The sequence below is a fragment of the Larus michahellis genome, chromosome 1 (assembly GCF_964199755.1).
Source record: "Larus michahellis chromosome 1, bLarMic1.1, whole genome shotgun sequence".
In the NCBI taxonomy this organism is placed as follows: domain Eukaryota; kingdom Metazoa; phylum Chordata; class Aves; order Charadriiformes; family Laridae; genus Larus; species Larus michahellis.
Genome location: NC_133896.1, coordinates 102043815 through 102068949, shown reverse-complemented (window position 1 = coordinate 102068949; position 25135 = coordinate 102043815). Strand labels below are relative to the sequence as shown.

The 25135-nt window shown below is 39.5% G+C and overlaps 1 protein-coding gene across 12 annotated transcripts; it reads left to right on the top strand.

The window, feature by feature from the left end:
* Positions 1 to 398: 398 nt before the first annotated feature.
* On the top strand, positions 399 to 25135 carry CD47 (CD47 molecule). Of its 12 annotated transcripts, none has more exons than XR_012588633.1 (12): positions 433 to 587; positions 4211 to 4561; positions 5925 to 5972; positions 8233 to 8322; positions 12535 to 12636; positions 13019 to 13111; positions 13690 to 13785; positions 15590 to 15682; positions 17139 to 17170; positions 19442 to 19571; positions 20231 to 20258; positions 22736 to 25135. XR_012588633.1 is itself a non-coding variant. In XM_074597049.1 (12 exons), the coding sequence occupies exons 1-11, from the start codon at positions 542 to 544 to the stop codon at positions 20254 to 20256; spliced, it is 1002 nt and encodes a 333-aa protein (XP_074453150.1). In that variant the 5' UTR covers positions 433 to 541; the 3' UTR covers positions 20257 to 20258; positions 22736 to 24183. The 12 variants fall into 12 exon arrangements, 10 of the variants coding, with proteins under 10 accessions (XP_074453245.1, XP_074453150.1, XP_074453191.1 ...); XM_074597049.1 differs by having other exon boundaries at positions 19547 to 19571; positions 22736 to 24183; XM_074597144.1 differs by lacking the exon at positions 20231 to 20258 and having other exon boundaries at positions 399 to 587; positions 19547 to 19571; positions 22736 to 22908.

Here is a 25135-nt window from a genome sequence, read left to right as displayed (position 1 = left end):
CCGGCCGGCCCAGTCAGCCATTTTATTCAGCCGTTACTCAAAACACAGCTCTCTGCGCGCAGCGACAACACACCCTGACCCCAGAGCCCAAGCGGTCCAGGAAAACTACTCATCGGTCCCCATAATTACTGAAAACAAACAATAAACGGGCTTTGTCGGAGGTATTCCCGGGGGCTGTTTCGGTTTCCCGGCGGGGAGAGGGAAGGAAGCGGGCCAGCTCCCCGCCCGCGGGGCCGCGCCTGCCCCCACCAACGGCGACACACGCCGCTGCTGGTAACCGCCGGGCGGAGCGCGAGGGGCCCCACCGGCGGGACGGGCGCCTGCTTCCGTCACGGCCAGGCGGAGGCGGGAAAGCAGGGGCGCGCGGCACCCACCCCCGCGCGAGCGGCTGCAGCCAATCAGCGACGCGAGAACGCCCCCTCCTTCCCCCCCAAGATCCTGCCAGTCGCCCCGCCCCCTGCGCGAAGCCGCCCGCCCGCTGCGGCGCCCAGCTCCGGAGGCTGTCGGGCTGACTGGCCGCGCTCCCCGTCGCCGCTTCGCCATGTGGCAGCTGGCCGCTTGGGTGCTGCTCAGCGCCGTGGGCGTCGGTGAGTTCTCGCCGCCCTCTCTCCCTCCCTCCTTTCTCCCTCTCTCCCTCCGTCGTCCCGACCCCTGCGGCTTGGGGCCGCGGCGGCCGGGCCCGGGACACCTTTCCGCCCACTCCCGCCTCCAGCGGCGTCCCTATGCAGGCGCCCTGCCAGCCCCATGGGGTCTGAGGGAAGGAGGGCAGAGCCGCCTCACCCGGCCCCCTGCAGCCGTTGGGTGGGCGGGAAAGGGAGGGGCGGGCGTCGCCGAGGCGGCGGGAGAAGGGCGGGGGGAAGAGGGGACGTATCGGGTCGTGAGGCGTCCGGTCCCGCGGGGCCTCTTCCGCTGAGCGTGGGGGCTCCCATCGCCCCTGCCCGGAGCTCCCGGCCGTGGCTGGTGACCACCGAGCGGCGAGGGTGACAGCCGGCGTGTGTGGGACTGCGCTGTGCTGAGCTGTAGGTCGCCATCCGCTGCTACGGTGTGTGTGGGGTGTTCCTCCGCCCCTCCGCCCCCCGCATCCTCCCCGGGTCTGGGGGTGGGTGGCTTCTCGCAGAAGTCGTGGGGGGGAGGAGGGACGCCGTGACCAGCGCAAAGCTCCTCGTCTTGTACTGCCTCGTAGCGTTCAGGGCAGCTTAATGCCCCTTCTTGAAGAAATTAGCGACGATCAAACTGCTCGTCTGCTGTAGGGTTGACGAAATTTCTCGGTCTTGGAAGAAGTTTGGGTGTCACTGACGTGCAAATGGCATCTCGCAATCTAACTTCTTATTTTTCTGTGCCTCCAGAAGAAACTCGGTGGGGGGAGGGAGAGCTAAAAAAAATTGCGGCGCTTTTCACTGAGGTGCAAATGCTCTCCTGTCAGTAAGCAGCACATCTAGAGCTGCGTGTTTAAAACTAGCATCTAAATTCATGTCTGGGTTGCCGAGTTAGCAGTGGACTGGCTTAAATGCTGAGTCCCCAGGTGTGTTTTGTAGTCAGTGAGAAATGCAGGTGTCCATCAGGTGCAACTACCAGGCTTAGCCAATTTTGGCATAATGTGCAGTATTCCTGAATTTGCACTGCATGTGTCATTTGAAACAACTTTTCTGTGATGGCTTCACAACTGCATTTTCTTCAGAAGCAAGCCCCCCTGAACTGCTTAGTGTAAGGCTCTAAAATTGTCACCTTTGTGTGACACCTCTAAGCTGATAATCCGTGAGAAAGTTTGAGGCTAGGAGCCCACCTAGTAGTCCACTGCGTGGAGGATTTGGGAACTGTTGCCGAAGGGTTCTGATGACTTCCTCGTCCCACAAGAAGAACGTCAGAAGTTGATAGTGGAAATGCCATGTGTAGTAAGCAGTCAGGTTCCCTTTAGTGAGATAGCAGACACACACCACCTTCTATTAAAGCAGTCAGATTTGCAGAGGACAAAACCTGCAAATATTTGCCTGTGTGCTGCTGCTGGTGCCTGTCTGCAGCCTGCTCATTATTTCCCCAGCACTCTGCTGGTGGAGCAGTTCACATGAGCACTTCTTCACTGGCTTCAGGCAAAATATGCCAGCCCTTATAGGCTAACATCACACAAACCCGTGGAATCAGTAATGTACAGCTCCCTGCCATTCTGTGCTAATACTAGTGAGAAAGTTGTGATCGATTTATTTTAATTCCTTCAAGTTTTTTTTTTTAATTTACTTTGGTAAATATTTGGAAGTATAGTTGCTTTCTTTAGTTGAAAATCACCTTTCCTGGTGATTGGAGCCAGCAGAGAATATATTCTTCCTACAAAGTGTAAATGTACTAGCTCTAAAGGAGGAAAAAAAACCCCAAAACCGACAACCTCACACTCAGAAACCTTTTGTTGTGAGATAGTGTTAAAATAAAACAGATGTGAAATTTATTTCAGGAAGAAACACTGAAACACTACAGCTTTTAATTGCTTGCATTTTTTTTTTTGTTAGTGCACAGTTTGGCAATAGTTATCCTTTGTTCTGCTTTTGTTACTTTTTATTTTTTTGAAGTACAGTCTAAAAAATGCAACACAATGAGTAAACTAGAGAATAATTCTTTCTTCATTAAGTGCTGTCATACATAATGCATTTTGTCAGTTTATTATAAGCTTTTGATATTTCGTAGTAATCCAGTGACTTGTGCGAGAATATTAAATCAATGTTTCAAGGATATGTACTTTTTAAATTTGATCTGAGACTGTTGCTTTGAAAAAAATGGGCTACTGCAAATAGCAACACAACTTTTTTTTTGTTTGTTTGTTTGTTTTTGTTTTTCTCCTCCCTTTCCCCTCATTGAATTCAGTCATCAAATACATATCTCAACTCTGAGCTGGTTTAGACATTTGAATACCAGTAGTTCCTCTGAAGTCACTGGAGCTACTCCACTTTGTAACTCTGTGCGCTTACAGTATTAGGGGTTGTGGTCTTGTTTTACAATATGTGTCTTTTCCCATATTTGATTTTGTCAGGTGAATATAGTCAAACATTTTGAATGATTAATGCCACTGGAACTCTGGGGAATAATGACTATTAGGAAAGCTATTAACTAAGTTATAATTTCACACAAACGAGGAAAAATACAGAAAATAAGGATTCAAAGCCTTCATACTTTGCAGTCAAGTTAGTTTAATTAACCTCTTTCTTTTGGTTCCTGGTGTAATTTAAATACTGATGTTATAATGTTTGGTATTCTCAAGAACTGGTTAATGGGTCTTCATTTCAGATAAAATCTTGGCATAGGATTTAGGTCTTTCTTGAAGCACTGTTCAGTCAGTACCGCTGTTTTAGAACTGTGGTGCAATGTGTGAGAGAAATGATAAAAACTAGCAGTGATAACATCATTCTGTGTGATGGTGATTTTTCATTACCTGCATTGAATTTCGTTGTTAGTAGCATTAATCACAACGCTTTACAATACAGGACACTTCTTAAAAAATTTCCATTTTCAATTCTATTGTGTATACACTCAAATACTAAGTAAGTAATGATTTTATGTAATATATGGTATTGTGTGTGCACCTCGTCCATCAGAAAGGAAAAGAGAGAATTCGCAAGAAGCGTTCTAAACCTATGGGCATTTGGCTCCACCTTCAGAGATAAGAAGGAACAAATGACAAACCTTTGTTGATTAAGCTGCCCTGCCTGCCTTCTCTCAGAAGTGTAAAAGCAGAATTTTTTCCCTGTGTCCTTAACAAACTATAGCAGATGCTGGTGTGGAGCTGATGCCTGGACCTCCATTTTTAGATACCTGTGTGATCAGCAGCAAAAATTTGAACATCAGTGGGACAACCTGTGGTTAGTGTTATGTGTATGCTTTGCAGAAACAAGGCCTTAATGCAGTATTTCTGCATATGGAGTTTTAGAGGAAGTGTCCAAGTAAGTGGCAGTCCAAAGTTTTATTACTTTTTTTAAAATTTATGATAGGTTATGGTATCTGTACATTAAACGGATGTGAGAATGGCTAAGTCTGTATAGCGCTGTGGTAGAATTAGAATAATGCTTTTTTTCCTTTCTTTTGTTACTCCCTTAAAGCATGGTTCTCTTTTTGTGGTTTCGCGGGAGTGTTTTGTTTTCCCAAATGGCATGTTGTAATTCTTTTTTCTTTCTTTTCTTGTACATTAAGAAATCATTCTGAATGTGTCAATTTTCATTTTTCTTTATAGGTTCTGCCCAGTTGATGTTTAATGTGACAGATGTTGTTCAGAAAACTAACTGTAATAAAACTGTGATTTTACCTTGCCATGTGATTAATCTAAATGAGAACAATCCAGATGTCATGTTTGTCACATGGAAGAGACAAGGAAAAACAATTTTCTCTTTTGATGGAGGAAGAAAGGAGTTTTTCAGAGATTCAACTGTTCCATCAGCTAACTTAGTATCTCTGGTGGATTTACCCAAGGGTATTGCCTCTCTAAGGCTTAACAGTGAAGAAGCAGATGTTGGAAATTACAGTTGTGAAGTAACGGAATCAAACAGAGAAGGAGAAACAAGAGTTGAACTTAGAAATTACTCAGGTGAGTTGCCTGCCACTGTTTTAGAATTTGTTGGGAGAGAAAACAAGCAAAATCTTACGGGAAAGAGAAAAATAATTAATATGACAATGTATTATGTTAAATTGAAAATACAAAAAACGTAGCACAAGTCTTCTAACTTGAATGCTAATGCGAGTTATTTTGAATTAAGTTATAGGGGAGAGCTTCTGTGGGAAAGATCTGAACACATTTTTTCACTCTGTAATAAATGTCTGAAAATCACTTGTCTAACAGAGTACAATATATGCTTTCCAGCATCTTTTAGATTATATAGTTGGTAATATTTTCAGCATGGTTATGTTATTGCATTACATACTGAAAGATATTTTTAATATCTTTGTAATACTGAACTGTATACATCCAGCGGCTGCAGAGATCTTTTCTTTGAAAAATTGCATCTTGCAGTCTTTAGCTACGCTGAAAAATTACAGATAGAACTAATAGAAATTCTGTATAAGAGCTGTAAAACTTGATCTGAAAGTATGCAGTTTTCCAGCAAGGTTGAAAATGCTACTAGGTGGTAACTTGTTAGGGATGTCTGGTATTCAATGTCATCTTTAGAAGGCCATGTTTAAAATAATGGTGACTAAGTGATGAATTTTGCATCTAGTGAGCCATTTTACCTTATCTTGTCAGATGCAGCCCATGTGCTCTAGTGCCGCAGCTATTGAATAAAGGGATCTGCTGTACATGTGCAGTCTGTCTGGTATTCTGCAGAAGTGACAGTTTTGCTGCACATATGTGCATATTGTTTCTCTGTTCTGCACAGGAGACTTGCTTCTGGAAGGCTTCTCAGAAGCACTGAATATGTTACATTTGCATAGCACGTGGAGTCTTACCCGTGCACTGTAGAATTGTCCTAGGACCTTTTTGCTACTAGTTTTTGCATTTGTCATTAAAATGTTTATGAAGGTCAGACACGTTACTTGTGTTCTGCTGCAAATGGCGGTGTAATTCACAGTTGGGTCTAATTATTGAGTTAACCCTATACACTGCAAAGCAAATGTGATCCTGAAATGGATTGAGAGGGGCACAGCCGCTGAAAGAGTGAGGATGCTGCAAAATCATTTGGTTCTTAGAACACCGCAAAAACAGGGGAAGAGGTGTATAGGCAGTTTCCTTCCTTCTCTTGTAGCTTGTTCGTTACTCAGCCTTTTTGGACTGTTTTTGCCATTCACTGTTAAGCTCTACAAGAGGAAACAAGGCTTGAGGAAGTAATACAATCAAGTCCTAATTTGCAAGTTTTATTGTTTTATTTTTACTTATTCTGTGTTTAGAATTTTGAAAGCTGTATAAAGACTACAAAGCGGGAAACTGATGTAATTTTTCTAATTTCATTTTCTAGTCGTCAGTTGCGGCGAGGAAAGTACCCCAACACCAAAGGAAAAATGTGGTTGGTGAAGAATTTATAGTTGCGAGGTCACATTAGTTTGAGAGTATATGCCAGAAAATGTAAAACGTAGTGTTATGTTTGAGTGTTTAGCTGAAAGTAAACCAGTTGCTTGTTCTCTCTTTAAGTTCTTCTGCACAATTTTTTCTGTTTGCTCCTCAGTGTTCTAGAGAGACTCTTGAGATAATAAGCTAATAGAAGAAAGTGTAGCAAGTGAGTTTTGAAAAGGGTTAGTAAATAATGGAAATCCTGTACTAGTCTTCACTCTGCCATTTCAGAGCAATGAATTCATGCTGTCACTATTAATATATTCAAATTGATGCTTATACAAAGATAGTCATATAAGAGCCAACTATTCTCCATCTCACTTTATAGAATTCCTGGATTCACATAGGAAGCGGGTAGCAGAGTGAGCAAGACTTAAATGCTACTACCCTTGTCTTTGGGCACACTCTTTCCTGATCAGTTATGACAGGAGAGTGACCGTAAAGTTTCCCCTTTTTCTCTTTTTTTCCTCCTCTTCCCTTTTCCTCTGTTCTCCCCTCTCTCCTCCTCTGTTTCCTTTCCTTTGCCTCCTTTCCTCCTCTCTCCTTCACCTGTTTCCTCTGCCTTTTCCCTCTTCTCTTGTTTTCTCTCTTCTTCCCCAGCATGTCTGTAAGTGTCTCTTGTTAGTTTGGAACTGACTTCGATTGGCTCTCAAAATAATACTTTTCACCAGGAGTTTACCTAATTGCGATGAAGCAACAGAGTAAGCAAAATGTATTACCAAGAAAATGTGTTCAGCTGTTTCTCTTATTTGCGTGCTGCATATACCAGCAGTATTGCAAGCATTTCCATACAATAAGTGCTTTTAGACTTGAAGACTGGACCATATGTGGTTCCATGTTGCATGCTGAAGTTCTAGCAGATACCAGGCTTCATGTCTGCTTTTTTTTCTATTTGTAATACCTGTTAGTGTAATCTGGAAATGCTGTAGAGGAAGTGAAGCTGCTTTTCAGTCTCTGCTTGCAGATACTTTCAATTCGTTAATAATTTTCAGTTAACATCGCTGGGACTTGCCTGTAAGATTTGGCTAATCTAGAGAATGGCAACTGTGCATTGAAGTTACTGTTCAATGTTTTGTTGCTTTTTTGAAAATGCAAATGAAGCAAAACATGTAATGAAATCATTCGTTGAATTAGGCTTCTTTCGCTGATAAGGAAGTTGGCAGATATTCCTCCATTTCTCTGCCTTTATCATATTTTGCGATTGCCTTGTATTTATGTTCTAACTATAGTAACTTCTTCTGTGACTCCTTGCGGGGGAGGGGGAAAGAGGGGAATTTGTGAATTTGAAACTGTCCTCAAGGTATTTACTTGTCATTGAAAGTTGTGATGTATCAATAGTTCATTCCATGTTTCTGGAGCTGAAGATACAGCTTTTAAATATGGAGAGTAAGTGCAAGGAGTATGCGTCTAAATGAAGATTAGAAGTTTCTTTGGAAGCAAATGTGCAGGCAGAGGAACGGTATAATGTAAGAAATGGAGACTTTGGACTCCACTGGGTGAGTGTAAATGAAGTTATGAGCAGAGATGTAAGAATCAACTGCATTTTCTAGTTCAGTGGAGATGTTTTCAGAATTTTCTGTTAGAAGGTGGCTTACACAGTCTTACAGCACAAGTGACTGAACAGCCTAAGGTATCCAAGATGCAGGGGAAGAAAAGCTAAATGGATGATGGTGGGGAGACCTAAAGGAAAATGTATGATTTCTAAAATTAACAAAGCAGTGTTTCCTTCTCACTTAGGTAGCTCCTGTATTCCTTACCACACGTCTGGATTTTTTCAGGAATTACGGCAGTTGGAGGTAGAATAGAATAGCTCGGGAAGCATCAAATTGGACTTTTCATATCTTGCCCAGCTTCCCTGCTTAGCCTAAATACACCATTTTTTTCTGATCTACTGTGCTGTTTGTAGTTCCACAAGCTAACTAGCTTGTACTGCCATACAGTAGCATAAACCTGTCCTCTGCTGCAGTGGAGGTTACGACCTCCAGTCTGGAAAATGTTAGGGCAACTAGAAATACTGAAAAAGTAGGTTGTCACACACAAGAAGAGAGTGAAAAATACATAGGTAGAAGTCGTCTTAGCCTATTATAACTCTTCATGCTAACTATTACATTGAGTATTGAGCAATCTAGAGCATAGCCTAAAATGAGCAATAAATGTAAAGCTAACAACCTCAGTTTTTGTTTTCTTCCTACCATTTTTCTTTTTTTGTTCTCTAGGATCATGGTTTCTTCTAGTGGAAAGGGCTATCATCATAGTGTTGCTGTTTGTAATTGTTGCTTTGTGTTTGGCTCAGTTAATTCTTGTTGGTAAGTATTGACTCTTTAATTCTTTGCAATTACTGATTTGTTCTAAAATCACTTGCTTGCATAAAATCATCCGTGTAAGATGAAAGACAGTGCTTACATCTAAAAGGTGTCTGGTGGAATTGATCTAGATGATACTCAGAAGGGTGGTTTGCCTACTTTGTCACATGATACGGTGTTTGGTTTGCTCTGGAATCCCTCTCCTGATCATCCACACGGTGTTACTTATGTTCATGTCTGGGCTTTCTTTTGGCATGAATCAGCTAATATTACAAGAGATTCAACTTGTATATGGTAGCTCCTAATAAGCACTGTTACTTACAGGCTTGATCAATAAGAGCACACCAAGCTACACTCTTTTGTGCTACAAAAAATGGAGCTTTGTACTCCATTTCCTTATTCAGTAAGCCTTGCACTCTTTCAGGACACGTAACGTACGTTTTTGGCATCAAGCTGTGAAAGCATTCGTCTGGCATAACATTTGCAGTTTGGGACCTTTGAACTGAAACCAAACATGAACTCATCAAAAAGATGTGTTTTGGGGCTTCAGCGTGCCATGTGGTGCCCCAGTCATGCAGTGTGGACTCAGGTGCTGGGGTCTAGCCCTAAGCAGCAGGGTCTGGGCCAGTCTGCTCTATTTGCTTGGAGGCCAGAGGTTGCTTCCCAGAGTTAAGATTTTTAGCAGATATATATCCTTGTAGACAAAGGTGTGACGTGCAGCCTAAAAAGTCTGTGTTTAGAGCTAGTCTGCCACGTGGTGATGTTTCTGCTGCCAGTACTGTTGCAAACAATGAGCTTTTTTGCACATGTGTAATTTTTGTGGGGTATAAATAGTAATTTCTACTGTCATTGGTTAGAACAAAGAAGGTTTTTTTGACTGTTGGTTCACCATGACACTGAATTATTAGAAAGAGAAACACATTTCATTTTAGGGTCATAAAATCAGTATTAGAAAAGATGGGGTTATCTTCTTAATATAAAGTTGTTCATTAGTGTGTTAGCACTGGCTGAGTTACAATCTAACACTGGTTTTGTTAGATGTTTTCAGAGGCAATACTTCACCAGTGTAAGACATCTTTAGATGTTCTTTATACACTGGTGTCCAACATGTATACAATGTAGAGTGTGCTTTATGTCCTAGTCTTTTACACAGTTCCCTGTGGTGCAATTTGTTACATCACTCTTTCAAGGTTTTTTCAGCCTTTTTCAATTTGTAGACTTCCAAAAAATTAAAAAAAAACAAACAGCTGGTTAGAGGCGAGTCCATAAGAAATGGAAAGAACTCGCGCTCAGAGTGATTCATAGTAATCACATACATATTCAGCCATCTGTATATAATTTCCTTTACTACCTCTTCATGCACCTCTGAAAGTGGTACGTGACTCTTCAAAGGTTCATCCATGGTCAGAGGTTGACAACTAATATGTATTTTTTAAATTATTTTATTTCCATAGTGTTAGATTCCTGATTTTCATTATTGTTCATAATGGTTTAGGAGTTTCTGATATATCCAGGAGTTGTCATTGCCTTCCATTTATAGCAGAACTTTAACATTTTTTAGCATTTTGGTGGGAAAGTAATAATTGTCCTGAAATAAGCATTGATAGAAGCATTGTCATTTTACCTAAGTAAGTTGAGCCTGCTTGGATTTTATTGCATCTGTGCACTTTATTGCGAGGTCTTTGACCTCCCTGGGGAAAAGTAATCGTGCTACCTCTAACTTAATCATAGAATCTTCATGGTTGGAAAGGACCTTTGAGATCATCGAGTCCAACCATACACACACAAAAAAAAACCCAGACCCCTACAATCTCTGTCACTAGAGCATGCCCTGAAGTGCCCAATCTAGACGTTTCTTAAATACCTCTAGGGGTGGTGACTCAACCACCTCCCTGGGCAGGCTGTTCCAGTGTCTGACCACTCTTTCAGTAAAGTAACTCTTCCTAATATCTAACCTAAACCTCCCTTGCTGCAACTTCAGACCATTTCCTCTGGTCCTGTCATTATTCACCTGGGAGAAGAGGCCAACACCCACCTCTCTACACCCTCCTTTCAGGTAGTTGTAGAGGGCAATGACGTCTCCCCTCAGCTTCCTCTTCTCCAAGCTAAACATGCCCAGCTCCCTCAGCCTCTCCTCATATGACTTGGTCTCCAGACCCCTCACCAGCCTGGTGGCTCTCCTCTGGACACGCTCCAGCACTTCAATGTCCCTCTTGCACAGCGGGGCCCAGAACTGAACACAGTACTCGAGGTGAGGCCTCACCAGTGCCGAGTACAGAGGCACGATCCCTTCCCTACTCCTGCCAGCCACGCTATTCCTGATACAAGCCAGAATGCTGTTGGCCCTCTTGGCCACCTGGGCACACTGCTGGCTCATGTTAAGCTGGCCATCCACCAGCACCCCCAGGTCCTTTTCTGCCAGGCAGCTTTCCAGCCACTCTGCTCCAAGCCTGTAGCGTTGCTTGGGGTGGTTGTGACTGAAATGCAGGACCTGGCACTTGGCCTTATTAAACCTCATACAGATGGCCTTGGCCCATCGATCCAGCCTGTCCAGGTCCCTCTGTAGACCCTTCCTACCCTCAAGCGGATCAATACTCCCATCTAGTTTGGTGTCATCTGCAAACTTACTGAGGGTGGACTCAATCCCCTCATCCAGATCATTGATAAAGATATTAAACAAAACTGGCCCCAAAGCTGAGCCCTGAGGGACACCACTGGTGACCGGCCACCAAAAGGATTTCACCCATTAATCACAACTCTTTGGGCATGGCCATCCAGCCAGTTTTTTTCCCTTTAATTTGCACTGGTTTAGTTAACCTGTGAATCCAGCAATGCTACACTATACCTTTAAATAGTTTGTTAAACTGGGCTTGATTTTTCTGTGTAACACTTTGGAATATATGTTTTCTTGGGTTTGTGTTTTATGGGGGGTTTGGTTTCTTGGAGTTTTTTTTGTTGGTTGGTTGGTTTGTGGTGGGGTTTTTTGATATGCTTACAGGATTGTTTTTTAGGATTTAAGTATAGCATATCCATTACGTATTTTTGCCTTTGTGTCTTGCTTTCCTTATTTAGCATATTTATAATAGGAAAAAATATGAATTTCCAGTACAGATATGCAGGAAGTTTTTGCTATTACTACTATTCCAAATAAGTTTTTGGTTTAAATGACAATAGTACTTGTGAGCATGACTGGGGTCTTGTTGCTTTAGACAATGTGAATATAATGAACGACTGAGTTTTAATTACAAGAGAGTATGCTGTGACCCTTCCATAGATAAGATACTATTAAAGATTTTGTTACATGTACCCTCTAGAATATTTACTGTATCCTCATGATACTTTTTTTGTGCTTATGCAGTGCATGTAAGTGGGATGTTAATTTTGTACTTGTTCCTTGTTTTTCTTTTTGAAGTTACTGGCAGTATTTGTTCTCTGTTTGTGATTACCAATTTCAACATACACCAAGATTCGCGGTATATTCATTTTCAAGCTTGGAGCAAGAGCTGCCTCATTTTGTGTCTTAGTTTTAGCAGTGTATGAGGCAGAAACAAACACAGCGTATTAAGATGATGTATTTGTACTGTTCCTTCTTTTCCAAAGACTACTAAAGTGCTGCTGCTTTGAAACCCTCCACTAGAATCAACCATTTCTGAGATGGCAGCTATTTAGCAGTGCAGTTTTACTGAAAATTAGTCTTGTCTATGGCATCCGAATATGTAGGTCAGCCCATATCTACTCATTCTCAAAGCATTCTGGTGAGATGGGAACATCACCTTGTTCCGTTGGGCATGAAGGTGATATACAGTGTCACAGGGAAGAGAATTAAACCTGGAATTTTGAAATCCCTGTCTGACACTCACCTGAGTAACAAATTCAATGTAACATTATTTAAATGTCAGTAGCGCATCTACTTGAATTAACCAGTACCGTGTCCCAAAGTTATTTTGATAACATATCACCTGAATTACATAGAAGATGGAATTAAGAATTTGACTAAAACACCAGTGCCGGGTTTCATTTATCTGAGTAAGCCGTATTAACCATATCAAACAATGAAAACAAATGATACCTTGGTAGTATTTATAGTTCTAAGTTTTTAGGACTTTGTTTATTTGTTTAGGACAACAGTCTCAATCATAAAATCTGTGTATTTTAGTGAGATAATCTGTATGTCTGATTGTTTTCCTCTCTGTCTCTCTTGGTTTTGTCTTTAAGCATTAAAATATGAAATTGGACCTGAGAAGAGAATGGGCGTTATTGTAGCAGCTGTCTTCTCCATAGTTGTTGCTGTTGTAGGCACTGTTCTTTTTGTCCAAGGTAAGTGTATTAAAATTGCCTGCCTAGTTTAAGGGAATAAGAGCACAAATTAATCTCTTCCATGCAGTAGTATGGAAGATAGTACCACCTATTAATAGCTATCTACTAATTTTAAAATCAAAAAAATATACAATACAACAAAAACAGCATTGTGGTTGTCAGGCCCTCAGATGATCATAGGGAGATAGAGACTCCAAATTTATTTCTATTTTCTGTCCTGCTGCCTTGAGTGAATGCTAGGGGCTAGGGACTGACTTCTGGTGTTCAATGGGATTTTTTTCTGGACCCTAAAAACTTGATGATACTAACAATTTACTTTTGCTTTGTGCTTTACTCCAATCAAGGATTTCTGTTTTACTAATTTCTGTATAAATGTTTGCAGATGGCTATACTGCACAGAATCAAACTGGCCTTGGCCTAATTGTAGTCCCTGCTGTGATTTTCGTACCGCTTCAATACTTTATGTTTGGAATAGGTGAGTATTTATTCACTAGCACAAGAACATACTGACTGAAAAACTGAGCCTCCCCCAAGTCTACATACTGTTTTCTTTTTTTTTCTTTTTTTTTTTTTTTTAATAAATAGGTGCTACCATAGCCTGCTGGGTTCCTGACCTTCATAGTATCTCAAAACAAAATGTTTAACCTTGTTTGTTTGCCTGAGTTGCTTCAGGGAAGAAGTATAAGTTACCTGCTTGAAAAATGAGATTTAGGGTAGAACATCTGAGCCATTCCTGCTCTTCCTTCCTAGGTCTTGGGACTGGGATGAATAACTAACTCTCAGAACATGTGTATTTAATTTTGCTTATGCTTTATTTATAATTTTTATAATATATTTATAATTTTATTTATATATACATATATTTTCCTGTGCGTGTGTATACATCAAGAGCACTGAGTGACTTGCATAGCTGTTTTGTTATCATGCTGGCTGGCTGAGCCTGGAATTTAGGAGAGTCTGATTGCTAGTTTTTATGGGAATGATCTGCATTTTGTATCCCTTTAGTTAGTCTTTGAAAAATTGCAATTTTGTTTCTCTTTCTGTCTTTCCCAGTGTTCGGTAGTCTACCACAAGCAACATTTGCTCTGATAGGTCTGCAAATTCTTGGTTATGTAATTGCTGTGGTTGGTTTTGCTTTGTGTGTCTCAGGTAAGCAATTTCTCTTCTGTAAAGGTGTCTTTTTACTTTTGTCCCTAACTGATGTTTGCTTATTTGTAACACTAAAATGCTGTGAAAATGGCTTCACTGCATTGAACGTTAGTGAGTAACTTCTGTAAACGTACTTTAGGATTACTGTCTTAATGCTCTTTTATCTGGTGAAAGAAGAATAGCCCAAAGGCAGTATCACATATATCAGTTTCATTAGTATGACTACATCCAGCATGACTGCATTCTATGAGCCGTTGCTTAACAAAAAAAGAAAAGTTAATTGTTTTAATTTTACAACAGTTAGTGCCCTGAAGAGTCACCTAAAACCAATGTTGACCTTTATTAATGTTATTTTTACTGAGGCCTAGGGTATTTAGAAGCTAAACGAGAGTCATAATGACTTTCTCATGTTCAATGAATAAATCAGAAATTCTTTGTTAATCTCCACTTGTATGCGACTGATAACTGAGTCGCTGGGAAACGAATACCTTTGTAACAGCTTAAAAAGGCAAATGCAGAGACAGTAAACTTGGAAGTGTTCTTGGACTGTTTTAAGTCTGGTTGTGGCTGGCATTCTGTTTCAGCCCTGAAAACAGTCACTGTTGTAGAAGAACTCCAACTAAATACCACACACAGTGCTACCCCTTATCCCTGCCTCGTACCCTCCCTTTGTACCCTGCCAGCCTTCCTGGAACTCTGCCCACCAGAAAACCCCACAGCAGAGAAAAGGGTGAATTTAGGACTAGGCATCCTTGGCAGTATATTTAGTAGTAGAATACATACTCATGTTCATTGGAAGCACTTTATACCCCTGGCTTATTGTTTCTTAGAGACATTGTTCATTTTGTATTTGGTTGGGGATTTAAGAAAAACTATTTCTCCTTGAAGTGGTTTCTAAAGGTCTGCCTGATCTGGGTGAAATGATACACCTTTCAGTGGAGTTGTGTTTGGAGTTTTATGCTTATTGTTTAGTATTTACAGAAGTATATGTGAGGGACGCTTAAGTGTTGTCAAATGTAGTAGTAAAATAAACTGATGGGAGATTTCTGGTAAAGCATTAATCCCCTAGAGTAATAGAAAATGGAGGATGTTTTTATTATGTGCTCAAATGGAAAGTCTCCCTAGTTTTTCAGGGTGACCTTTTCACAGGTAGATGTTATCGTCATCAAGGTAGATGTTATTTGTGTCCCTGGAAGTTTAGTTCAATGACCCTTAAGTGTCAGCAGAAATAGCTCCTCCTAGGTTGAGCTCACAGGTAGTTGCAATGACTTCAGGTCCCTGGAAACAAGGATCAGAGAACAAGGAGTTTGTACAGTCAACTATGGTTGGGTTATAGTAGCCTGTTCCTGCTCTGTGATAGGCCTGGATTTGCCTCAGAACTGCCCTCATATTCTGCTCCCTTCTTCCCTTGTTTTTTTACTCTTTTTTTATCAGTAACAGTGTTGAATTCTGTAATTCTAATGCAATTATAGTTCAAACAAATGGGATTGAAGATATAAGTTTAAATTTAAAATAATTTAATTAATGAAAGAATGTTGTTGATTGCAGTGAATGACAGAATGGCTAAATTGTAGTATGCTAGTATAGTTAAGCAGGATAAATCAGTAAATGCCTCTGTACCATTAAAGAATGTATATAGAAAAAGAAAGATGCAGAAGTAGTTCTGGGATAGCTTTGAAAGAGAAATGAATCACATCTGGTTTTATTAGGCTTATTTATTTTAGTATTCAGTTATATCCAAAATAAAGGTTTGTGCTTTTACTTGTGTCAGACGATACAGTTTCTTTTATTGTGTTTTTAACAGCTTGTCCTCCGATACATGGGTCTGTTGTCATTGCTGGCTTAGCTATTCTGGCTATTGCAAATTTGCTTAGTCTGGGTTACGTGTTTATTATGGGTAAGTAGCACCTAATATTCCGCATTATTTTTTTCTAGCACTTCAATATTCGGAAGAGCAATTTTCTCTATTGTACTTTTCAGAGGTAGACACAGCTTATTTGAACATAAGGTGTGATTTCACAATTACATAGTTAAAAAAATTACTGAAAAGTTGTCTGTATATATTGGCTTTGTTTCATAGAGCTTGTGTGGGGAATCTTGAGTAAGGAAATTTACAGCTTATCATAATAAACTGTCTTGAGATCAACACAGCCAGGTTTCTTAAGTATGAGTGTTGCAACTGTAGGATTGTTGTTACTGTTTAAGCTCTTCATTTATACAGTTGGCTAGGTGAACCTTAGAATGAAGAGAGCAAAAGGATTTCAAGGATTCTAGAGTGGGTTATGGGATGGTGCACACAAAAGCTTATCAAAATAGGAATTTAAAGAAGAAAAGTCTGCCTAGTGATTTCCACTGGTTAGAGGTAGGTTAAAATAAGAGCGATTTGAATGCACACCTTTCGTTTTAGTGAATCCTATTTTTTCTCATGCTTAATTTTAAAAGCCAGGAGGAAAGACTAGTAATACTTTGTTTCAGAAACAGGTCTGTTCACGAGATCTCAAAAAGATGAGAGATATAAAGATGAAAAAGCCAGTCAGGCCTGCTAAATAAGCAAAAAATACAGCAATGCTATGTGATTGGAATGCTGGTACACCACAGCATATTATGTGGACTTTACATCTTGGATTTGAGAGCAGTGTGACTTCCTTGTCTCAAGCTGTGCATGAAGGCTTTTCAAACAGCTCGTTAGTTTGGACAGAGAACCATGCAATTGAGGATATATTGCGCTGATGTGTAAACAGTCAGTGCAGACCCTGGTCTGCACTGAACTATGCAGTCTTCAAGGTTTAGTACATGCACACCTTGTGTAGGCATGGTCAGAATAGACCCTGAGACAGGGAGGATTTCCATTAAAGAAGAAATTAAGGCAGAATGCCTAATATTTGATGTCTGAGATGAAGATGAGTCAAAAATGTGACAGAGATGAAGCAAGCCTTTTAACAATAATAAAAGTAATTTTTATTGACTTTGGACTACTTGTATATATGATGTGTGTCTATGTGTCTGCATAAATATTCCACTTGTAGTTTGGTTATGCTAGCTGAAGAAGTCAAATGTGACTGTTGGGTAGATTCCAGCACACCAAAAATAAGCACAAAGAGTAGTGTGTAGCATAATTCATTTTTAGAGCTGAATGCATGAGTGAGACAATTCACAAACTGTACATGATAAGGTTATTCAGTTCGTAAACAGAGGAGTGCTTAGGGGCTTTAAGAATTTGCAGATCATCGTATTAAGTAGTTTTGGATAGACGAAGCTTCATTTTTGTGTCTTGCTGCTCTGTTCCACGTTTCATCAGTAGATTATTTTTATTCGGTCGATCATGACATGCTCACTCTCTTGCAATTATTTAGGTCCCAGAATGAAAGATCATCCTCGTCCAGGGGTAAGCTTAAAATTAATAAATTTGGGGTGACTAGATGGCTCAGGGGATTGTAGTGAGATACTGAACCTTTCTTCACTAGTTCGAATTCAGACCAGGTTGGTAGCAAGCAAAAGTTCTGGCTGTGTAACAGATGTCTAATGTTGAGTGAGTTGGTGGTCTTCATTGTCCCTATTGAGTGTGTCTCTAGTACTGTAATTGCCACCCTTACCTGATGGCTACTCTGGCTGTTGCGCCCAAATGGAGTTTCAAGGGCTGTCACAAAAAGGTGGTGGATGTGAAGGGAAGTTTGGTGTTCTTTTACAATGCACTCTTTCACATGAATTTATAATGACCTTTTGCTCACCGTAAGGAAAATGCTTTTCCTTAAGGTGAATGCAGAATACCACTGAATGTTTTTTTTTAATCTAGGAGGCTTAAAACAAAGACTTAGGTTGGGTTTTTTTCCTATGGTCTTCTACATCGGAACTCTTTAAAATTCTCTTGCATTCCCAGCTATACGAGTGCTGTAGCCTTGATCTTTTTTTCTTTTCTTATTTTACTATAATGCCCCTTAATTTGATGAGACCATCTGAAAGCAGAGCCTTTAGGTCACACAGAACAAATGGAAAAGCACTTTGTGTTTTTTAAAGAAGGTTTTTCAGTCAGTCTGTTTGAATTCTAGAGTAATCATTCCTCAAACAGTAATTTTCATAGACTTATGCAGTGCTTTCTAGTGATCCATGAATGTGAGCTGCCTGGTTTCTGGAGTTTTGCAGAAGCAAGTAAAGAGGCACAACTGTAAAATACCAGTAAAATTTCCTTGTAGCAGGGGAGTATGGCAAATTCTAAGTCATCCCATTTCTTGACTGATAGCCATTATTTGAGACGTGTTTTCAGATCTCTTCTTCAGTCTATGGCCTGAGACCCAGCTGTTAAAGAAAGATGGTTTCTAACAGTGGGGCAGGAGAGCTGACCGTAGTTAGGACAACAGAGATTTTTTTTTTTTTTCCCCTTTGCTTTTTCTCATCCATTTTCATTTTAAGGAATAATATTTCATAGAATTGGTCTCGTACTTACAGAAGGAAAATCAGTGCATGGAGTTTAAAAAAAAATTTAAAAACAGAGGAGGTTTACAGGGTTCATTATGTTATAAAAATGAGCTGAGAAATGTACTACGGATACTCTTCTTTCGAAATGCAGTCTTGCCTTTATTTAACACGCTTATTTTAACCTGTAGAATGGAAGCAAACAGGGCAAGAGGAGATATTTTTTTTTTTAAACTTAGTTTTTTGGTTGTAAATTACCTTTATTACATGTTTTTATTTTATTAAATGCTAAATAATATCCTTTGTGGAACTCTGTTCTCTTTATGAGCCGTTCTCTTCACAAGGTTTTACACTGCAGTGAGGATTTGACAAGTAAAGAAATAGCCATAATTATGTCGTAATGAACACCATGTTACTCTCTGAATTGGAGACAGGAATAAAATCAAAGAAATTTTTAAAACTTGGAGGTCATTGGAAATCTCAGCCACTAAAAATATGGGTTTTGCAGCTGCAGTTAGTGGAAGGCCAGATACAGAGGAATTCAGGTGACAATAATTTGTGCCCATGAATTTACATAAGTTACGGAAAGACCTAGTGGAAAATGAAGTGTATTAATATGTTCTCATTTCCACCAAGGGCAGTTCAGCGTATATTGCTGTACTTTGAGGCAATAAGTAGGTGTTATTTTGAAAGTTATTTTGAAAGTACACTTTGATTCTGTGTAATCTAAAGACTATGGAAAAATTACTATTGGTGAAGTGCTTAATTTTGACAATGGGGCACACTTAAAAAATGATGCTTGATATTTTCTTGAGTCTGAAGGGAAAAGATGTGTATTTTGAAATCTGCCATCTTAAGGAATTCCTTATTATTTTTTTAAATGTTTCTGTAGATTGCATGTGGTGTTTCTGATTATTGTCTACCAAACTAAATGCACAATTGTGGTGTATTTCCTTTTGAGGAGATTACACTTGATTGCTTGGCTATTTTTATTATTTTTTTTTAATTTTTTAGTCAATGCTGCTTTATTACTAACCATTGATCAAATCACAGAAATATCAGTTAGATTTTAGAGCTTAAAAGTAGTATCTGCATGCCTTTTGCTGCCACCTAGAGGTATTTCATCTGAGGAAAAATTTGCAGTGGGGGAAAAATAATCTGGAGAATGCAGTTATCGATTGATTTATTTTTTTTCAGAACTCTAGTCATTAATTTTATTAACATTCAGCTTTCTTCGTTTTTGTAGAATCACTACTTACTGTATATGTCAATTAGAGTAATTTAACTGTGGCGAGCCAAAAGTAAACATGAAGGCTTTTTATACATATATATATTTTTAAATGTTTTGCAGAAAGCTGTAGAAGAACCACTAAATGGTAGGTGATATTCAAGGCTTATCTTCTAATGAAGGGATTAATTATGGAAAAAGGTCAAAAAAATAATTTTAGTTCTCAATACAACAGCACTGAGATGGCAGATCGGTATGTCAACTTATGTGGCTCTGTGAGTTAGTAAGAATTTGATCTCTCGATGAAATTATGCCTGCAGCTCCAGACCCCCTGTTGTACGTTACTGTGCTTTGCTAGCTAGTGGCATTGGTTGGCTGGTTTTAGGACAAATCTAGTATCTCAGGATATTATACCCACCCTCTTCACCTTGCAAAAAGTCCAGCTTTTAAGAGGAAAAGAGGGGACAGATCTTGAAAATCAATGTTAATTCTTCTTCATGGGCATTTTATCTTGGTGGAATACTTACGATTATAGCAAATTCTATCCTTGTCACTCTATTCTTTTGATATTTCTTTGGGTTGGAGAAACTCTGCAATGGTGTTGGGCTACTCTTGATTGCGCTTAAGATGGGGGAAATTTGGAAGGAATGACTCTGACTTTTTTATTTTTATTTTTGCTGTTCTGTTCACTAATTGGCATGCTGGGCAGTAGCAAGTAACCCAAATTTTAGAATTAATCTGAATATTAATTATGAAGCATTTCTTGGTGTTTGGCTCATTACTAATCTGTTTGCTTGGCTTTTAAAGATGCAAAAGGAGTGATGTTAGAATGATGGTAAGTCCAAATATATCTCCAGATATTTATTTTAATTAACATGTATTCGGGGATTTTGATGTTCAGAGTTACCCAGTGCTAATATGACTAAACTTAGAGGACAGGTTTCAGTGCAAGTGCTGTTCTTACTCAAATTATGTTTCATTGAAAAGAAAGCGTACGTATTTTCTGTATCATACATAGGGGAAGAATGTTTATTTCTAAACAACGAAGAGGATAAGTCAGTGAGAGAACTATTAAATAGTGTGTTTCTGATTGAATGTGGAAAGTCAAATAGTTTGTCTGCTTCCTTTATACTTACATATTATTTAAGATGCATGGACTGTTTCCTTGGTGGTGGGTTGTTGTATTTGTTTTTTGGTTGTTTTTGTTGTTGTTGTTAATATAACTAAGACTTCTCTACGTATTTAATTGGTCATCTCCCATGGAAGTTCACAGGAAAGTAGTTTAAAAGTAGACTTTATCTCCCCCTTGCCCCCTTTAGAGGTTACTTAAATTCTCTGGGTTTTGTTAGATTGTTTGCATTCCAATTGGATTTCACGCAATTTATTATTTTTCAGGGTCAGATAGTAGTGTTTAAAAACAAACAGAACTGAAACACATCTGCATAAGATTTAAGAACTGTTCACATAACTTCAACTTACTTTTGACAAACCTGAATTTTGAACTTCAAGATCTAAAGGTGCACTGTGGCTTCTGCCTGTTGGTTATGCTTGATGTTTAAAGATCTACCAAACGTGGTAAACAAAGATGTATGTTGCAGTGTCCTGGCTTAATTTAAGATTTCTTCTGGTTTGAAATGTCAATGCTGGGATGAGTCCTTTCTGATTTTATAACAGCCTGTGAGATTGCAACACTGACTACGTGTAAATAGACTCCTGATAATTTATAATAAGCCATGAAATGAGAGGGACTGTATTAACTTGACCCAAAATTGCCAAACTGGTACCTAAAGTGAGTAGCCAAGTTTGCCAAGATTCTTGGTTCCTGCAGCTCATATCCATCGGAAGAGTAACAGAATTTGCCTGGCCAGATTGTAGAGAGCTTAAAATTTAAGCTCTCATTGAAGATCTTAAGTTTTGGATTAGATGCTCAGGTTTGAAAATGAAAACAGTCTTTTACTGATTTTTTTTCTATTCAGAAGCTGTATATAATTTTCATGGGAATAGGATAAAAGAGCACATGTTGATGCTATTGCTACTTTTGTTTCTTGCTGGAAGCTGAGCAAGCTTGTCACAAGGTATCTCTAGACCCTTAGCCTAGTCCTCCTGCATCAAATTACATTTCACTAGTCAGGATAAAGAGTAAGGTCACTCTAAATTAAAATATTTTTATACCATGACACTTCTAGAAGGTATGAATTGACAATGTGACAATAAATGAGGTACTAGTTATCCCTAATTGGGAAAAGTTATGTCAGTGGATTTTAAAAACAGGCTTCCTTACAAATACCAGGTACTGCTGGGTTTATGTTACTTATGACTACTACCTGATTCATCCAAACATGCTGTAGGATTATTTTCTAAACCAGTAGGAATACAGGCACTTTTGCAGTACAAAGGACAACTGCTGGTGTCTTCTAAATGCATTGATAAAATGTATACCAGTTAGTATAATCTGAAATAGGAAGAGTGGAAGGTAGGTCCTTCTTCAGAAGTGACTGTTGCGCGTTCTTCATGGCAGCAGTTTGAGATCAGGAAACAAATAGATATTTGGCAGCGTATTGCATTCAAAACTGACCAGAAAGGAGATAAGGGTGGGATGGATACAGTTACTGCATTCTGCTGCTTGTTCTTGGAGAGCAAGGTAGAGTTTTTCTTGGAGATCCAATTTTAAATAAGTTGACTGTTTCTTCTTGGGTCTCATTTAGGCTTACAAAAACCTGCCTCCTCTTTTAAGTGCTGATGTAGAGCTTCCAAAAGCACAGAAATTGCTAATTGCCCATTTCTTTTGAACTTTTAGGGTAAGGTTAGAAGTCCATCTGCTTTTTCTGCCTTGAAAGATGGCTCCTAAACATAACAGAAGGTTTTACAGATAGAAGGCAAGGGCTCTGACACACAAGCTGGAGGCAGGAACCTTTTGAGCTCTACCTGTTTTCTACCTTAACCTTCCCTTGGAAGTTCACACACTGAAGGGATGAGTCAGATGCTGAAGCACACTAGCTTGCAAAATGGCACGTGAAAGTAAACCATCATTTAAGAGTAAAGACAGGACAGGTCAGACAGCTAAGGCTGGGAGACGCTACAGCTCACTCCAGTTCATGAGTTGGAGCTCCAAGACAGTGTCCACTTTGCTGTTGTGGAGAGACTGAAACATCACTTGCTGTTAGTACCACACTTTTCCATTGTTTGAGTGCTAAGCATGCTGTCGAAGTTTGAAATAAAAAGTCTTTTTTTTTTTTTTTTTTAAGCTGTAACTTGAGCACAAAACATTGCTGCTCATCCCAGACAATCTTTTTTTTTTGTTTCTTTCCCCAGAACTGCAGAGTTATGTGATACGTGAATAGTACACCGTTGTTGATACACCGTGGCCTTGAAGATGCACTACTCAAAGAGAAGAAATTCAGGAAACTAGTTGTTTTGCATGTGTGGCAAAAGTGCTTTTGATATAAATGATGTAATTTTATAGTCACAGCAGCTGTAGCGAGGAACATGTGTGTTTGCCCACATGTAATCTTTATTTTCTTGTTATGGTATAAATGGTATGGTTGAGGGTGAGGATATAAAAAGCACTGTTTGCCCACTACAGGGTCTCCCTGCAGTAATACTTAGTGGTATTATTTTCAAAAACTATCATTAGTCACTGCTTTGGTAATGGGCCTGCACAGCCCAAAGATTGCAATACCATTTAGACTATTGTTTTCTTTATTTGTGTGCATGGGCAAGGTACGGTCATGTGTCTATGATACAAGCAGGAAGTAGAGATTTTACAAATACATCTTTTCTGAGAGTCAGCAAAACTTTTATAAAAAAGATAAATAAAATCCTTATACACAAAGTTGCGTAAGTACAAAGTTTACTCCCAGCTCTCCTTAAGTTATTCACCGAGTTCTCAGAATTCCACAAAACAGTAGTAGACCTCTCCATAGGCCATAGTCATATATGCTCTGGTGACCGATATTTTAGTCCAGTGAGAGAGCTCTCCGTGCCTCTTCTGTGTTCTTTGGTGAGAAACTGCTCAGCTCTTTGAGCCTAATTCAGCACTGGAATTATGGAGCACAGCAGCTAGTAATTTTCATGCTGAATGTGGTTCTTTTGTGCGTTCATGTCGTGCAGTGTGTGGTACTGGAAGCAATTTCAGATTTTCTTAACTCAGTGAATTTGTAAAACTCATTGATGCTTCATAAAAAATAGGAGCTGTCCTATTTAGTGTATTTTTGACAGAGTTTTAAAATCTGTTTTCTTGAATGGAAAAAGGAGCTATTTCATTTCTGACCCAAGTTTGTGGTGCTGCCATTACAACACAAATACATAAAATAGAGGATAAGCCGGGGGAGTTGATGAGAAGCGAGGAGGCTCAGTTTGTGTATATATGTAAGTGGTACGGGTAAAAATCAATTTTCTAGGACTCGCACATTCCATGAGATCTTACCAAACTGTTTTGAAAATCGTTCCAATATAGTTGGCTTCTCTTGGACTTTATGTATCTTTGTAGAAATCTTCACACTGCCTCCTATTAGTACTAAGGTAATATATTTCAAAGGCACACATGGTTTTCTCCTTCTAACAATTTGTTTGGAAAGCCGTCGCCAAACAGTAATGTAATAAAATCCATGTTTTTAAAGATTCTGAGTAATTTGGCACATCTCGGAGTTGGATGTTACAAACTAAGATTCATATCCATGTTGTGGGTGCACGTTGCAGAGTTTCAGGTCTCTGCATGTTGAGCTCCAAGTCTCGATGCAGACGCCTTGCATCAAGAATTCAACAAAATAAAATTGAGGTATCTGATTTTACAATATTTACTCTCATAAACAGCCCACTTGCTAGGGCTGCAGGACCGAACTGCTTAGAGGAACCCATGGTCCAGCCCTTACTAAAGTCAGTGGAACGGGCCACAGCGAAGAGGGTTATTCACATGATAAAACATTTAAGAAGCACGTATGGTTTACACTTAGTTCCATGCCTTCAGGTTTGTCAGTGGGAGCATTCATAAGAAGATTTGAGCAGAAGATTGAGTATCTTTTGATACAGGTTTTTCCATAATCACAGCAACCTCTACCTAAAGATGGGAGATTACTCTCCATTAACAATTCAGTGTAAGAATTTACCTGATGAAGTACCATGCAGAGCTCCCTATTTATAACTAGTGATTCCCTCTGGTGAGTTGAAAGTTGAGCCGTTGAGGAATAAAAAACAAACCCAACTGGAATTCTCTTGAGGTATACTGCCTTATAAGAACCATTATGTATAATAGCTTTATGTTAACTTCTGTAAAGCAAACTGCAGTTGAACCCGTTTGTGTTGCTGTGGGATGAGGCCGAGCTGTTACTAGGCTTTGCCGAAACATGAAGAGCTCAGTGGCCATGTACAGGCTGCAGGGTCAGTTGCCTCAGAAATGGGAGAAACCCACCATCCTGTTGTTGCGCTAGGGGCTCTGCTCTGGATATCTTGGAGGTATAACTTTAAAAGCAAGAGTTTAAAGAGTCCTTGTTACTCCCAGCCCTTTCCCACCAGTAATTTAAAACCAAAGTTGTTCATAACTGTATGGTTCCATTTGTGTGTGTATGTATGTGTGTATATATAAATATATAGACATTTTAAATATCTATAGATCTATAGTCTTTACCCAAGAAAATGTTTTTATTTATGAAACAATTTTGTAAATATTGTGCTAATATACTTAAAAAATAAAGTCATTTTAAGTTGTTTTTGTGA

Coding starts and splice junctions, on each gene's coding strand:
- CD47 (XM_074597144.1), top strand. CDS start 542: ATGTGGCAGCTGGCCGCTTGGGTGCTGCTCAGCGCCGTGGGCGTCG. Junction 5,973..8,232: donor AACACCAAAGGAAAAATGTG/GTTGGTGAAGAA, acceptor TTTGTTCTCTAG/GATCATGGTTTCTTCTAGTG. Junction 17,171..19,546: donor AAGATCATCCTCGTCCAGGG/GTAAGCTTAAAA, acceptor AATGTTTTGCAG/AAAGCTGTAGAAGAACCACT.